We start from the raw sequence: 16145 nt of genomic DNA on the forward strand, positions 1-16145 counted from the left end.
TGCATGAGAATATCAAATATTGTTCTTAAACTTGCCGATGCAATAAATTTGCAGAAATCTTGGATGTGCAAGTTTTTTTGCAAAATTTGCATTATATGCAGGATGCAAGTTTGGCCGTGGGTGGTCATAGGGGATGTCAAGTGAAGGAAATTCTAGGAAAAATGTGGTCCGGCACTCTAATTTTGGACATTTTGGGGAGGGAGCACTAAGACAAACATCACAGTCAACTTGCACCATCCGCCTGTTGAATTTTCAATAATCAAGGGATTTTGAGTGAGCTGTGTCACACAACCCAACAAAATGAACATGTTTGGTGTTTATCGGTAAACACACTATCCAATCGGCACCTTTAACCTACAGCTGACTGATGACGTCATTTTAAAAAAGGAAAGGTAAACAAACCTCCTGGGTGGTCACTTTTCCAGCTGCTATTGAACACATTTAGCAATCATTCCTCCAAAATTTCAGTGAACAATGTCGCCTAAGCCAGGTAGTCATTACTGTTTAGTGGTTTTGGGCCATCATGATCAAAACTCCAAAGAATAATCCACAATGGAATCTATGGATTGAAGCTGCTGTTCTGCCATTACACTCAACGTTCAAGAGTTCTGGAAGGATGCATGAATCGCATCCTCTTACAATAAGCGGAATTGGACAAATTTTATTCAGTGACCATTGCAGTGGCCAACTTGTAATAAAAATTATGTTCACCCACACTTTTAGCTGTCTGCTTTTCCAGATTGGCAGAGGATTGGGATCTCCTTCCCAAATTCCAATTTGGTTTCCAGAGCAGACGTTCTACCACAACGGCAGCTACTCTCCTCTATGAAATTGTCAAGTCTAACATCAAGAGAAGAGTGTAAGTACGGATGCTTTGTGGATCTCTCCACAAGCATCATCAACCCAACTTCCCTCCACCAACCAACTCAAGTCATCAATAGTCAAAGCTTTTCATGTAGACTGAAATCGAAGTATGGAACCCTCCTAACAGGGAATATTGGCCGTATAGAGAAGGTACAAAGAAGAATCCCCAAGTGGCACAATTCTTATCCAGACAGAATATCTTCACTCTCTTCAAACATTAAAAGAAAGTGCAAAGAAGAATCCCCAAGTGGCACAATTCTTATCCAGTACAGAATATCTTCACTCTTTTCAAACATTAAAAGAGAGAAGTATTTTCTTGGACTTCCCTCTTATGTTGAAGGTGTGCTGTTAACAATATCACTTCTTTGGGATCACCTATCTTTGTGATCACTTTTCTTAGCTCGTGAAGGATCAGATTTGATGAAGACGCGCAAATTAGAAAATGGGCCCTTTTTGGAATTAAATGTCAAATCTCGTACACGTTACCATTCACTTTTATGCGTTCTGCTTGTTATGGAATACTTATGCCTGAAACATTTTTGACCAGTGCGTTTAAAAAACTCTTTTCCTAGCATGGTTCCAAATTATTAGTCCATTATTAAACCCTTCTGTTATCATCAATTCGATGTTTGATTAGTACACACAATAAACAATTCTATCTAATCATATTTAATGTGATATCACATTCTAGTCAGGTACTTTATAGTAATCACCATTTAATTCAAATTTTCTGATATCGATTTCTACCTGCAAGTGCCCATCTGCTTGTATTCATGTGGAAAGGTGCATTAAACAAATTCAGCATTTCAAGATACTCAATTTCATCCCGTGAAACCTTTTGCAACATAATGACATAACGGTTCAGCTTGCTCAAATATTTACATAAAATACAAGATTCGAGTCTGATTACTAATGGTTGACAATAAGCATTAACCCAAGATTCCAGTCAAGATGGAGGACGACTGTCCCAAGAATCTCGGTCGATTTGATTAAGCTGTTATTATGTTGTAATAGGAAATGATATGTGACAGGTGACCGCCCAAGGACGAATCAAAATGGAAATTTTGTGACCATTTTTCTCAGAAGGTTGAGTTTGACATTAGCTTAAAGGTCCCTATTGGCTCAATACTACAATGCTCTTTGCTTAGACAAGCATGTAAAATGGAATAAATGTCAAAATTTGATGCATGCACAATGCGGTTTGGCTGAGCATGTTGTCTTTGATTTTACTCCATAGATTAACGTCAGTTGCTCATGAACACGTTAACTTGACAAGCCCTACTAGACAGAATCACAAAGCGCAAGCACCAAAAACGGACTCTGAAAGTTGGTCAAGCATTAAAAAAAAGCATGTTTCTATTTGGAAAAGAGTGACCAAAAGTGAGATGTTTGGACATCTTGAATCTTTGTTCTGCTTGAAACGTGACCTTGATTGTTTCTTGGCTAGTCTTTCATTTGGGGATGTCCTAGAGCAACCAAACCGAACGCTTTTTGACGCATTTTCTATCATATCAAATAATTATCTTGTTTCGGATTCGGCTCTTAATACAATTATTGGAAGCAAATCTTTCTCGAGGCGCTATCCAAGTTTCAAAGTTGGCCTCTCAGGACTCACCAAGTAATGGATATGCAAGCATTTTGATAGGACGAAAGGAACAAAGTCGACCAGTCATCATTTATGCTAGTAAAAATGGTCACCCAGACTCCACGCATGTGGCGGAAATCCAAATGAAAACAAACCNTATCCAAGTTTCAAAGTTGGCCTCTTAAGACTCACCAAGTAATGGATATGCAAGCATTTTGATAAGACGAAAGGAACAAAGTCGACCAGTCATCATTTATGCTAGTAAAAATGGTCACCCAGACTCCACGCATGTGGCGGAAATCCAAATGAAAACAAACCTTCCATGAGAATTCTCAGAATATATTTTAACACCGACTTGAATGGCATATGTTAACAATAGATCATGGCCTTATTAAAAACTTGCGGAATGATGTGCAGTGCCCACATTTTGAGACCCTGTCATTTGAAGCCAGTGCAAGTTCGTACTGTCGTGAAAAATGTCTATGAGATGGTGGATTATAAAAGTTCGTTTAGTGATCAACAGAGGGACATTATATTAAAAACCATTAATGAAAGTGACAGTGCCGATCAATTGGTGGAGAAAGGGGTGGCTAAATCGCAATCCGCCAAAATCTGGAGTCATCTCAATCAACATGGACCTTTCCAGAAGATTGAGCAACTTTTGGATGTAAAACGCTTCAATGTGTCAACAGTGGAAAATTTAGGTGCTAATCAAATCGGTCGCGAAAAAAAAATGACTATTAGGGAGTTTCATGATAGAGTGAAAATTGTTAAGCTCAACCTCAATTATAGGTTTGGGAATTTGGTATCTTGATTATACTAATCCTTTTGCACTTTGTTTAGATCGTTGGAGATTAGTCTTTTTTTGGAAGAGAGAAGCTATATTTTAAATTTTATTTGCTATCAAAAGTTTTATAGATATCACATCATTTTTTTTCTTTTGTATCAAACCCAGTCTACTAACTAATTTAATAGCCGATCATGAATCACATTCAAAACGGCCAAGCTATTCTAAAATATCTGTCCTTTTTGACACTTGCATGAGCTAAAAAACCGTAAAATAATAATATAAATAATGACATAAAAATTCTAAAAACTCCGTTTAAGTCTTTAGATTTGCGACGAAAAAAAACCCCTCCGTTTTAAGCATTAAAATGAGTTTAAAAACAAGGAAAATATGCTTCAAGATAAGCATTGAAAATCAAATCATAGCTTTAACATGTATGTACCTGAAAATCGAAGAAATGCTTGAAAATCGATGAACTGGAAATAATCTTTCGGCAGTAACAACGATTTTAAAAGCCACAAAAGGCTATAAACTGAATATTTGATGGTAAAAATGCAGAAAATATTCTTATGGCCTTTGCCCCAAACAACAAAATAGACTTGATGTCCTAACAAGGAATAAACTTGTTTCATTGCCATAAAAATATCACTCATATTTAAGCCATCTCTTATCATGCCAATAATATCCATATAGATCATTATCATATTTGTCTGTTAGCCCAGAGGATGGATCACAGAAAAATGAAACCAAAAATAAAATACCTTCAAAAGCTGATTTGTTATGTTCACAGGCAAGAAGATCTTATTAAAACGAGAATTGGCGCCCAGAGAAATGGAGTCCAGCCAATCGCAAGAAGATTTGTCCGAACTCATCGAAGCCAAGACCAACGACAATCTAGCCAAGCAGGTTCGGCCTCCACTGAAAATCGCCCTCAAGGAACTCCATACACCCAAGTCCATCTTGGCCCTCAAATACAATCTGAAGCACTTATCATTCATTCATATGAGCTCTTCATCCCCATCGTCCATCTTAGCTTGGGATTGCATACCGATTTTCACTGGTAACTTCGGTAACGCCAACTTCGAGCCATTCAGGATCTACGAAACTTGTCAAGAGGTTTTCAGTACTTTACCCATAGACGACAACATGGTTTTTGTGACTGAAAACGAAGTCCGGATCACCGACAAAGATCCCTACATCCAACTCAAAGTGCGAACCCTTCAGATCCAGGCCTCTTTAATGGCCTTATTGAATCAAGGAGGCCCGAATCGGGTGTTCAATCTCAGGTCCATGGTGACGAATTCAATGTACAATCTCAAAATGGGCAATGATCGGGTGCTGGTCGGTGATCTGGTCCGGAATATGGTGCAAGATAATCGAAGTGAGATCGACCCTTTGGCTTTGCGGAACTTTGCCAATGTAACAAACTTGAAGCAAAGGGAACAAATGGCCATGACCTTTTTGGTGGGCGAGGCTTTCTTAAAGATACTCCGACATGTTTCAGAATAGAAGTGAGAGTATGTATTGCAAGGAGAAAGAGATTGTGGAGTTGTTGTCATTTTGATTATTCACACGCCAAGCCAATGGATCCGGAGGTGATGCCGGTGGTAGATTCCTCCTCCAAGAAATGAGACTTGAGGAAGCAGTTGCGTTGCCAACCGGGAACATGGACCCAGTAGACGCATTTGTCGTTTCGATAGCAGGCAATGGCGCAATCATTGGGATTGTCCGTTTGAACACCATCGCCGCCCTCGCCTTCACTCAGGTCACCCCCAATGATGTTGGTGTTCTGGAAGAAGCACACGTTGTCAGTTTGAGTGGTGGGCTTCTTGGGGACCTTGGTGGATGGGATGCCGGCGGGCAAGGACGCGTCAGGGGTGGCGGCAATTTTGGCGGGGGTGATGCTCACGGCAGATTCTGGGAAGGAAACGGAGGATTGGTTAGAGTTGAGCGCATTACTCCAGTCTAAAGTGTCACTATAATCAGGGTTTTTTGGTGGCATATACAAATTTATATATTTCACGGTGGAACTTCTACCCATAACTAGAGCTGGGCAAATGTGCCCCCAAATTTGCAAAACTATGCAAAACAGGCAACGTTGCATATTTGCCCAGCTCTACCCATAACACATAACAAAGATCTTGCTCAAATGTTAAGACTTCTAGTTGTGTTCTTCTTTATTGAAACGAAACCAGGACCAAGTGCGGTTAGCAAAACATCATTAAAAGTAGCACTGATCAATTGAACTTTAACTGAATGTGCATGGTCTTCTTGCAAATAAAGACAGGACAAATATCAAGGTTCTTGAGAAACTGCTAGTTATAGATAGAGAGGTCTATTCATTTCCATGACCGAAACTTGGCTTCGACGAAGGGCTAGCCATGGTTGGTTTCCATTAAGTTCGATGAGATAGAATACCCACTGACAATCTGATTTTTCCGCACGGGGGTGTATGTCTATATATGAGGAATGATCGGCACATTAGTCATGTACAGATGTCTAATGGAGAAGTAGAGGTCCTTATTTGTCACCTCCAAGGTCTTGATCTGTACATGATTTCAAGTCGGGGGTTCCTCGGGCTCCATGTAATGTGGTTGGATATATCGCATGTTTAAGTCCAAAGATAGCATCACGATGCTAACTCTGTGCAAGTCAATTGTCCAGCCGCATCTTGAATATGCCTCGCCCATTTGGGCTCCAATGAGTTCATCAAGTTTGCAAAAGGTCGAACAAGTCCAAAGATGTTTCACTAGGAACATCACAGGAATGAGAGAGCTCTCATATTGGAGGAGACTAGAGAAGTTGGGACTGTACAGTGTTCAGAGAAGGTACGAAAGGTATCTGAAACTGTACGTCTTCAAAAGCATCCATGAGCTTTGTGTCGAAACCCAGGATTTATGGTCAATTCTAGTGACCGCCGAGGCTTACTGTGAGTTTTGAGAGCACCTTCAAGCCCTCGAGAATCCAGGCTAGTTAAAACAATGAAGTCCACATCTCTTCTTTCTCGGGCTCCTTCATTGTTTAATTTGCTTCCCTCTAATATTCGTAGGGAATACATAGGCCTTGTTGATCCGGTAGCATCTTTCAAGTCAGACTTGGACAAGTTTTTGCCTAAAATTCCCAATCTACCTTATATTCAAGGGTCAGCCTAATCGGCCATCTCTAAATTGTTGGTCGATCAAATAATATATGAAAATAGAATCTAAGTAATGAAGTCTTGAACTGCTGGGAATTCCATTCCCAGTAGCGGCAAGGCAGTCCGCTTAAAAGCCGTTGGTGGCTTACTTTGTCTAAATTGCATTTTTCCAACTAAGAAATTGGCAATTGAGTTTCCCATTCCTTTTGTTGAATTGCTGGACTGTTTCTTGCTAACAATTGAAAGCAATCAATCTATGGTTAGCTTTCTATCAAACAGCTGCTATTACAACAATCATTTGTTGGACGATAAGGATACTTTCTTACTTCTTTGTAAATTAAAAAATGTGTTTTTGCTCCCCGAATGAGCCATTACTTTGAATTAATTTTGGCCCCAATGGTAACATTGTTAATTATCCAAGAAACACCAATCAAGCAAAAAATACAACCAAATTTTTCTTGTTCATTTTTATTTCGGGTATACCGTTATTGAAGTGCTTTACTTGGCGCCCTAGATCAGTTGAGCTTATGAGTTTTTAAGATAAGTAGCTTTTTATTACGTCATTAATAAATGAGACAAGAGATATCGATATGGTAAGGAATATTTTTTTGAGATAAGTAACTTTCATTACATCATTAATATATGAAATGTTATCCTTGCAGTGTATGACCAGCAGAGATAAATGAGTTGCGAGTCAACGCACATTCCTCAATCGGCAGACTCCTGTATCCGCTTCTATGCGATTTCATTATTCCTACAGAACGATTGCATGTAATGTTTCCACTCTTCCACCCTTGCTTTAATTGGCTTAGCTCAAGGACACTAGAGTCCCTGCTTAGCCTAATGACTTCATGTTCCAAATCCACCATTAAATGTGAACTGCCCTATTGAGAGGGTGCACCTTCCATCTATCACACACTGTAATATCGTTCATTCTCTATGACTTTCTGTGGAAATTGCTTTTCTTTCACAAGGACCGTTTTTCGAAGGTATAATTTACACTCTCATGCACGCAAAAGAAACCAAACGCCACAGGTAGAATATTTTTCCATGTCTCTTTGTTCACAAGTGGCTGGAAAGCAAGTTTCTGGTCACTTGTGAAGAAAAAGAACATTTCAACGGGACATATTTAGCTTTGAGCTTTTTTGAGTGAAAATTATGCTTAGAAGATTGGTTCTTGTAAGCAAAAACTGTGTATTTAATGCCTGGGCCTCTGTTTACAAGCAGTTTATTCCAGTTTGGATTTCAAAAAGTCCATAAGGTCAACACCCAAACTGCGTTTGCCATTTATTCCCCTCTCCTCTGAAGAGAAGGGGTTGGGTAAGCCCTAACTCTTCTTATCAAGCTACGTAGGTACACTATGTTAATCAATTTCCTATGAGATATCAATTTGACAAGGAATAGATAATAAGAAAAGTAGCCTTTAAAATATTAGTATTCATTATCGAAACCACGGGTACAGAGAGGGGCAATATAATCCTGAAATTCAAGAGGTGGAAGGAAGTGGTAAAGATTTGTTGGTGCGCATTCAATTACAAAGTATTGAACGATCAATTGGAAAATGAATCGCAATTCCACTGACATGGACGAAAAACTGGGTGTAATTATTGAAGAGGCCAGGCTGTACTTGGCTGCTTTAGAACTCTGTAAAGACGCAAAACTAGAGTGGAACTTGGCGGTCACGTTTTATAAGAGGAACCTTTTGATGCGAGGGATGAACACGGTCTCAATTAACACGCCACCGAAGGACATTCACAGCTTTCTTACCAACACCACCATGGATGTCGAGAAGACCATAAGCGAAAGTAAAGCCGAATGCGATCAAAAAGCCCAGGCCTTCCAGACGGCCAACGCCGAGGTCCAACAATTGGAGAGGAAACTACGATGTCACATTCAGAAATTTGATACTTATTTTGAGCAAAAGGATCAGTCCAACAAGACCCTGGTGGACCAGAAGTCGCGTGTTCAAGAGGTGCAACAAAAGATCGCGGATAACCCTGACGAGCTTGCCCAGTCCCTACGGAATCTGTTGGAGATAAACGCACCCATCGATCAACAACGCCGACTCCGAATGACCCGTGAAATTGGAGTGGGGGCCAAATTGCTAGCCTGGCTTCCTTCTTCAAAAATCCTATTCATAATAATAATAATGATTGCTTATTGGGCTTTTTATCATGGCAGCATGCAAAATGAATAAAATTTACTTCCATGCAATACTTGGACTAATAATGACTACTCAATTGATTGAGGATGTAGAGAAGGTCAATGGGGGAATAAACAGTCATGAGTCAGTTTATGAAGTTTATATCGACTTTGCCAAGGCCTTTGTCAAGGTAGGTCATGGTCTTTTAGTTAACAGACTCCATGATATTAGGATCCAAGGCAAGGTTCTCAATTGGTTAAAAAGTTTCATTTCGTGGTATGAAGCAATTGGTTAAGGTCGAGGGATGCCTTAGTGACAAGCATGATGTCAAGTCGGGTGTTCCTCAGGGCTCTACTTTAGCGCCCGTCCTTTTTATCGTATTCGTTGCCCCGCTTCAAAAACTTAGTAATACTGCCAGTCTCTCTTCTTATGCTGATGATACAAAATTGGCAGTCGGTAGGGAAAGGCCACTTGCCCTGCAAAGGACCTAAAAAGAATCTACTCTTGGCTTACTGAGAGTAATATGGACTTGAACGGAATGAAATTCCGCTCAATGACCTTCGGGTCAACTCCTTTGAATACTCCACTCGTAGATAATGGAGGTAAAGCAGGTCTCAGGCTATGAAAGATTTAGGGTTAGTTCTCCAAAATAATGGGAAGTTCGATCAGCATACCCAATTGAAGGTGGGCAGAGGCTCTCAAGCGTGTGGTTGGATATATCGCACATATTAAGTCTAGAGATAGTTTCACGATGTCAAATACAAGTCGATTGTTTACATCTTGAATATGCTTCACCCATTGGGGCTCCAATGAGTTCATCAGGTTTGCAAAAGGTTGAGCAAGTCCAAAGATGTTTCACTAGGAACATCACAGGAATGAGAGAGCTTTCATATTGGCGGAGGCTAAAGAAGTTGGGACTGTACAGTGTTCAGAGAAGGTACGAAAGGTATCTGATACTGTACGTCTTCAAAACTATCCACGAGCTTTGTCCCAACCCAGGATTTAGGGTCAATTCTAGTGACTGTAGAGGCTTAATGTGCGTTTTGAGAGCACCTTCAAGCCCTCGAGAATCCAAGCTATTTTGCACACTAAAATGAACTGCTTTCAAAGGTACTTATTTAACAGAATATGATTGTTTTGTTTCTTTAGCAAAGAAAACACCAACTAGAAGTCTTGGCATTTGACTTAACACTTAATCAGAAATCATAACCACCGTGATATGAGGACGTTTAGTCAGTTCTCATTAGATACATAAAGTAAAACACTCCGTTGATGATGACATTAGCTTTACTGAAAATGACACAGTTTTTGCCCAAAAAGAAATTGCTTCAGACATATGGTGTAAGCTTCTTCGTCAAATTATCGGAAGAATTTGGAGAAAAAAGATCCAAACTAATTTTCGAAAATGAAATTGCCTGAAACTAAATGAATGTTCATTTTGATATCCCTAATTCAAGAACCTTCCCAATTACCCTGCAATTAATCTTAGACCAGGCCCAATCTTGGCAAAGCTGTAGGGTTTTCTTTGTTTTTACCTTGGCACTCAACTCCAATTGAGCCTGATGTTGCATCTTCTTTGGCGGCAAAACTTGTGAAGGAAGATTTCAGGTAACAATTAACCTTCCAACCATTCACATGGGTCCAAAATTGGCATTCACTCCTGATGTCACATTGGGCCGCACAATCCTCAGGCGACGATGTTTCCAAGCCATTTCCTCCCTATATGGAAGCAAAACATTACTCTATAGAGAAAATGTCTTTTCTATTGCCTTCGATCACTTGTCGAAACTCACCTGTGAGTCGCTCAGATCACCCCCTTGGTAATTCATTCCTGGATAAGCGCAGTGATCTTTCCGATTATTAGTTGGAGCCACCACAACAGGAGGGTTGAAATGAGTTTGTCCGGTCGTTTGGAAGTTGGCAGTACTCTTCGGAGCTGATCCCGCAGTGTCAGAAACACTGCCTAAAGACACAGCTGAAACGGGACAAAATGTCAATCATCTCTCAAAAAGTGTCAAATCCAAAAGAAAAGCTTTACCTCCACTCAAACAACGAATGCCAATCGATCCAGCTACCGAGCCTTCTTTTTTTTGATGCGTGGCTTTGTCCGACTTTAAGTAGCAATTCACTTTCCAATCCGCAACGTAGACCCAGTGCTTGCAATACCGTTGTTGAACACATTTAATTCTACAATCATCAGCCGATGGCGAATTTACACCCAGTCCGCCAAATTTGGCCGGAAGATCGGCTCCAAGAAGGTTGGTGTCCGCATAAGCGCATTCTGCCAAAACGAACCCATGCTGTAATCATTTATTTTGCCCCATTTAACAATAGATCAGCCTTACCATGATCATTATCTCGAGGCTCTCCCGTCTCGCCCAATTCATCCTTGGCCTCTTCCTCTGCAATAAAGTTAGCATAGACTTAGGGCGATATCTTCTGGACGCTTTAAGAGATTGCTTCAAAGTATAATACGCTTTCAAGAACATTCACAATCATAGGGACAAAGGTAGTTAAATAAAAATGAGGTCAACAGAAGAATGACAAAAGGAAATGATAATGTTGGCAAAAATCACCGGGCGTTTGACCATGCTGAACCGCTAGTAATTTGTTGTTTTTTTTTATTCTGATGAAGCTCACAAACGTGATCAACTGATAATGCAGTAGAAATATGTACTTCTAGTTTATTTTACCCACCATTTGGCTTTTTTTTAGTGCTAAAATCGTTTTTACTACTGCCTCTAGTTACAAGTTTTGCGCTTATTGTACCTTCTTCTCATTTTGAATTTGCAGATTTTAGAGCATATCTCATTGAACATTTCAAGCATCAAAAAGCATATTCTAGATCCCAAAACGTAAGCTTTTTCTTGCATGCTTCATCCCTTTATCCTGCATAACAGTCAACATAGCGTTGTCAAGCTACATGGTTCCTTACCACATCCAATGAAGAGTGATCCAGAAATCGCTCCTTCAAAGGCCGATTCGGGTCCCTTCTTTTCCTTGAGGTAGCAGCCGATCTTCCAGGCTTTGATGAACACCCAGAAATTGCAGTTCTGCCGGTTCCCGCATTCCACTCGACATGCATCCGCACTTGCCGTTTCGATTCCGTATCCACCCTCTTGAGGGGGCAGGTCTCCACCCAAGAGATTCACGCCCATATATCGACATCCGGCTCCGTCCTTGACCAGTTCCTTGGCCTGAACTTGAGGTTGTGCAAAATTTGACGAACTAGGACTGGATATGGGAGAAGGGAACGGTTGGTTGTCCGTAACCTCGCTATCTGAAAAAAAACAAGCTCTGCTACGATATATCCAAGAAATCAGGTACCTAACACAAAGACTTACCACAACGATTTCCATAAGTTCCAGAAATGGCCTCGAATTCCGTTTTCTCGCCCAACTTGGATTTCAGATAACAATTGACCTTCCACTTCTCCACAAAAGTCCAATAGTGACATTGGGGTCTTTGGCGACATTCCTTGGAACATCCTTCGTAGTCATTCGTCTCAATGCCCTGGCCTCCTTCTCCAGCTGGCAGGCCTCCGCCAAGGAAATTGGTTTCCTGGAAAATGCACTCTAAGGGGGAAAATGGTTGGTAATTAATCAAATGTGAATCTGCATTCCCTTCACTCAATTTTGAAAATGAGGCACTACCATCTCCAATTCTCTGGACCTTGGCGGTTCCATCCAGACTATTTCCATTCGCTGACTCTGGAATACCAAAACCCAATGTATAGCGTGAGGCTCTTGATCCAAAATAAATGGCCCATGAACTTACTGCATCTGTCTCCAAAGGTACCGGAAACACCTCCCTCAAACTCTGATTTCTCGCCTAGTCGGGATTTTAGGTAACAATTAACCTTCCATTGGGTAACGAACGTCCAGTAATGACACCTGGGGTTCCTTTGGCAAGTCTCAGCGCAAGTTTGGTGATCCGTGGCCTCGACCCCTTGTCCGCCTTCCTCAGCACTTAATCCACCACCGAGGAAGTTGGTATTTTCAAAAATGCACCCTGAACGAATGTCAGGATAAGTTGATTTAATTAAGTCGTCTTGTCGCAAACCTTGTTCCTCCTCACCATTTCCACTGGTTATGAACTTTTGGCTGCTTTGGCCAGTCACTGAAGGTACTTCCAAGGCAGTTGAGCTCCCGCCTTCACTCTCTCCGACTCCTCCAGTTCCTCCTAACCTGGAATCGTCTGCAAACAGTTTTGAAATCATGGGTCAGCATGTGATAATCAGCGGTTAGCTCCTTTAAAGAATGTCAATTACCACAACTGGATCCGTAAGTGCCAGAGATGCCGCCTTCAAATTCAGTTTTCTCTCCAAGCCTGGACTTGAGATAGCAATTGACCTTCCATTTGGCAACGTACGTCCAATGCGTGCAAGTGGGTGTCGATTGGCACTTTTGGGAGCATGCATCTGGATCTGGGACTTCCACGCCTTGACCCCCTTCCTCCTCAGGAAGACCGCCCCCGAGGAAATTGGTGTTGTCAAAAGTGCACTCAGGTCCAGTGTTTCCGCCACTTGGGGTAAATTGGACGGAGGGGGCTGCAGGGGCTGGTGGGGGTGGTTGAGTTGGACTGAATCGGTTGATATTGGACGCAACTGGAGGGGGTCGCCGGGGAATTGGAGGGGGTCGCCGGGGAATTGAAGGGGGTCGTCGTTGGGTCGATTGGATGGGTCGTTGGGCGGCGATTGGGGGTCTTCTTTGGGTTGTTTGACTTGAAGGAAGAGGGAGCCTTTGGTTGGGATTAGAGTTGGATTGACTGGTGGAGGGTAGCCGTACAAGTTGCTTCCGATCTGAAATGACATTGATTTGAAGAACGCCTATCGAGTGATCAATGAGAGGGGGATTGGGGTTACCCGAGTCCTCGCAAGCTGACAAAGTGCCCGAAATGGCACCTTCAAACTCGGATTCTTCGATTCGACCGTTCTTGAGGAAGCAATTGGCGTCCCATTCTTTGACGAATGTAAAAGCCTCACATCCCTCTTGATTCCGACAAGCAGTCCGGCATTCCACGAAAGATCGGACCGTGATTCCATCACCATTCTGACTGGGAGTCAGATCTCCCCCGAGAAGCGCCATCCCCGGTAATCGACAACCTAAATTCCGAACAGATGTGCTTTTACTTGTCTAGTTTCGAGGGCCACAATGGTGTAGGTTCTGCCCATGTCCCCTTGTTTGGTGGACAATGAAGGTAAGGGGGATAACCAAGTATGTCTCCTTTAATGTGAGGATTTGTTAATTCACATTCATAAAATGTTCTTTTAGCCATTATCTTTAAGGAATATCAAGCCTGCTACTCCCAAATAAGTACAAGTGTGCATTCAAGTTAAATCACTTGGTCCAGCACTTGATTTTGCAGCCTATTGTCGTTCTTTCTAGAGGGAAATTCATCTGCTTTATCATAAAATAGACGTCCTATTGTTTTTCATGCCCAAGTAGTTTTTTTATTGAGTGGTTTCTGGTGGGTGCATAGTATACAAACATATATGCAAATGCATAGTGTTAGGGAATGCATGTTTACCTGAATTGTCCAAGAGTCCCTGTGAGTGCGGTAGTTCCAGAACCGTGATTTCGGCGCAACCCTCGCCTTTCCAACCCGTGGTGGCTCCATCGATCTTGCGTTCCTCACCGGCTTCGGCTTTGAGATAACAGTTGATCTTCCAATCGTCCACGTGGCTCCAGAAACGACATTGAGCCCGTCGATCACATTGAAATTTGCACTCTTCGGCGTTCTTGGCCCGAATCCCACCTCCACCCTCCGCTTCTTTCAGATCTCCGCCAACTAATCCAACATTGGGGATCGTACATGCTGAGGACATAGAATTTAACACAAGTTGGGATTGGAGATTCTTCTCCATTAAACGAAATGATCATTTTGTTCGTGTCAATTTCATTTCCTACATGTCAAGGGGAGCTCTGATTTTTTATTCTGCGTATCATGATAAAGCGAGAACTTGAAAGATTCAACAAGGAATGCCATAATAGGGATTGAAATTCTGATGTTCGTCTGGTAAACTGGTTATCTATGCTTCGAAATGTTGGAGTTGCGATAACCAAATTGCATTGTGATAAGGAATGTCGTTGGAAGGAGCAAGAATTGAAAATAGCCGTTTGTATCATTTTATCTGGTTCAAAGCAATGAATAACAAATATTTTTAGGAGGCTTTGTTAAAGCAATGTTATAATGCCGCATTTGCATTGAAAACAATGGATCTCTTACAGATTCTGGAACTACTTATCTTCAATTTGTGGGTGACCCTTAATGGGAAAGGAGAAAGCAAAATTCAAGGAATGTGAAGAGTCCCTGACATCCTACTAATAATCGATTATCTAACTGCATAGACAGCTTCAGCAAAAGAACGAAAAAATGTTTGATTTTCGATTGACCCACAAAAACTGGAAGCAAAAGTTTTTGAAATGATTTTTTGATGAATATTCGAGTATCCGGCGTGCATGCTTCCCTCGCCGCAATAAATTTCTTCATCAATCAAGGAATAAGCCAATAATTTGCTAACATTTGTGACATTGCCATTTGAAACTAACTATTCCCACAGGAGCCGAATTCGGACCAATCAAGAAAAGGTCATACTCACACAATCTTTGAGGCGGCAAACCTTGTGGCTTGGTGCTAACGTAGGACAGCTTATTCAAACAGAGAAACAATCCCAAAATCCATATCCTGAAAGAAACATCATCACTCCACCACACTATTGTTGAATAATATGTAGCAAAAAAACACAATTCATCCTCTTTACCTCATCTTTTTCACCTAAACCCAGAAGTCAAGCACAACTTAATTCACAGAGGTCAACTTTAAAACCCACTCGGAGCAGGATAGACAGACTTCTCTCACTCACTCTGGCAGCTGTGGTATTCTTTTCCTGGCCAAGGATTGACATCATCATCGTGTGGTATCTTAACGGCACCACTCGTCTACTATCTCCCTTCGTGGTGTTCTCGTTCTCTAGGAGGGGCTCCCACAAGGTATTGTACTCGCTCCACCGGGCCAAACCCGACGTAAACCACCAATCTCACCGGATAGCTTTACACCTCAAGATTTCACCAAATTTATGAATCTGAATCGCTGCCAACCAAATCATTCAAGACCTCTTCATTCCGAATGATTCCAATCGTGATCTGTGAAGTGTTTAAGTAGTCCAGCAATGGGTTTTGACTTATTTTATCGCAAAAATTGTGCACGTAATCCAAGGAAAGCAAGCTCCAGACGTAGAGTTACCCATTCACGTTGACAAGGGCTTGAGCTTCGGGACACTTGAAAGGTGTCTTGCGTAACTATTCTCAAGGCATCCAGGCATCAATACCTTGGGTGGGTACGGTACAATCAATGTTGTTCAAGCTTGAACTTGGTGGTCCTTGACAGTCAGTCCTTGATCCTTGGATATGAATCATCGCAACTTCAAGCGATACATGGTTGCATTCCCACTTCCTCTATCTTTCCCTCCAAGTTGTATTTTTAATCCTTGCTAGGCCTTGTTACCACAGTCAGCATCAAGTTGAAACCAGCTCTGAAGATAAGGACGACTCTTGCAAAAATTGCCGTAATGCTCACATGAGTAGTTCCTCCTGAATTCAGCTTGACGTGCGCGGGTTGCTCACATAGA

General features: G+C 41.5%; 2 protein-coding genes across 3 annotated transcripts; one reads left to right on the plus strand and one right to left on the minus strand.

The window, feature by feature from the left end:
- Positions 1-2654: 2654 nt before the first annotated feature.
- Positions 2655-4778, plus strand: LOC131877825 (uncharacterized). Its single transcript, XM_059223626.1, has 2 exons — positions 2655-3153; positions 4027-4778. Exons 1-2 carry the CDS (start codon positions 2832-2834, stop codon positions 4743-4745), a joined length of 1041 nt encoding a protein of 346 aa, XP_059079609.1. The 5' UTR covers positions 2655-2831; the 3' UTR covers positions 4746-4778.
- On the minus strand, positions 4743-15666 carry LOC131877823 (uncharacterized). 2 transcript variants are annotated; one of them, XM_059223625.1, is made up of 15 exons: positions 15279-15666; positions 15117-15202; positions 14045-14332; positions 13380-13619; positions 12786-13316; positions 12593-12712; positions 12293-12526; positions 12169-12225; positions 11860-12090; positions 11451-11795; positions 10861-10917; positions 10554-10796; positions 10309-10490; positions 10051-10234; positions 4743-5153 (listed from the first exon to the last, which is right to left on the minus strand). In XM_059223625.1, the coding sequence occupies exons 1-15, from the start codon at positions 15281-15283 to the stop codon at positions 4801-4803; spliced, it is 3156 nt and encodes a 1051-aa protein (XP_059079608.1). In that variant the 5' UTR covers positions 15284-15666; the 3' UTR covers positions 4743-4800. The 2 variants fall into 2 exon arrangements, with proteins under 2 accessions (XP_059079608.1, XP_059079607.1); XM_059223624.1 differs by having other exon boundaries at positions 12293-12712.
- Positions 15667-16145: the final 479 nt, after the last annotated feature.

This window comes from Tigriopus californicus, chromosome 3, assembly GCF_007210705.1.
Source record: "Tigriopus californicus strain San Diego chromosome 3, Tcal_SD_v2.1, whole genome shotgun sequence".
Classification (NCBI taxonomy): Eukaryota; Metazoa; Arthropoda; class Copepoda; order Harpacticoida; family Harpacticidae; genus Tigriopus; species Tigriopus californicus.

Coding starts and splice junctions, on each gene's coding strand:
- LOC131877825 (XM_059223626.1), top strand. CDS start 2,832: ATGGCCTTATTAAAAACTTGCGGAATGATGTGCAGTGCCCACATTTTG. Junction 3,154..4,026: donor GTCAACAGTGGAAAATTTAG/GTGCTAATCAAA, acceptor TTATGTTCACAG/GCAAGAAGATCTTATTAAAA.
- LOC131877823 (XM_059223624.1), bottom strand. Junction 14,333..15,116: donor TTTGCCGCCTCAAAGATTGT/GTGAGTATGACC, acceptor CTATGTCCTCAG/CATGTACGATCCCCAATGTT. Junction 13,620..14,044: donor GGGACTCTTGGACAATTCAG/GTAAACATGCAT, acceptor TTCGGAATTTAG/GTTGTCGATTACCGGGGATG.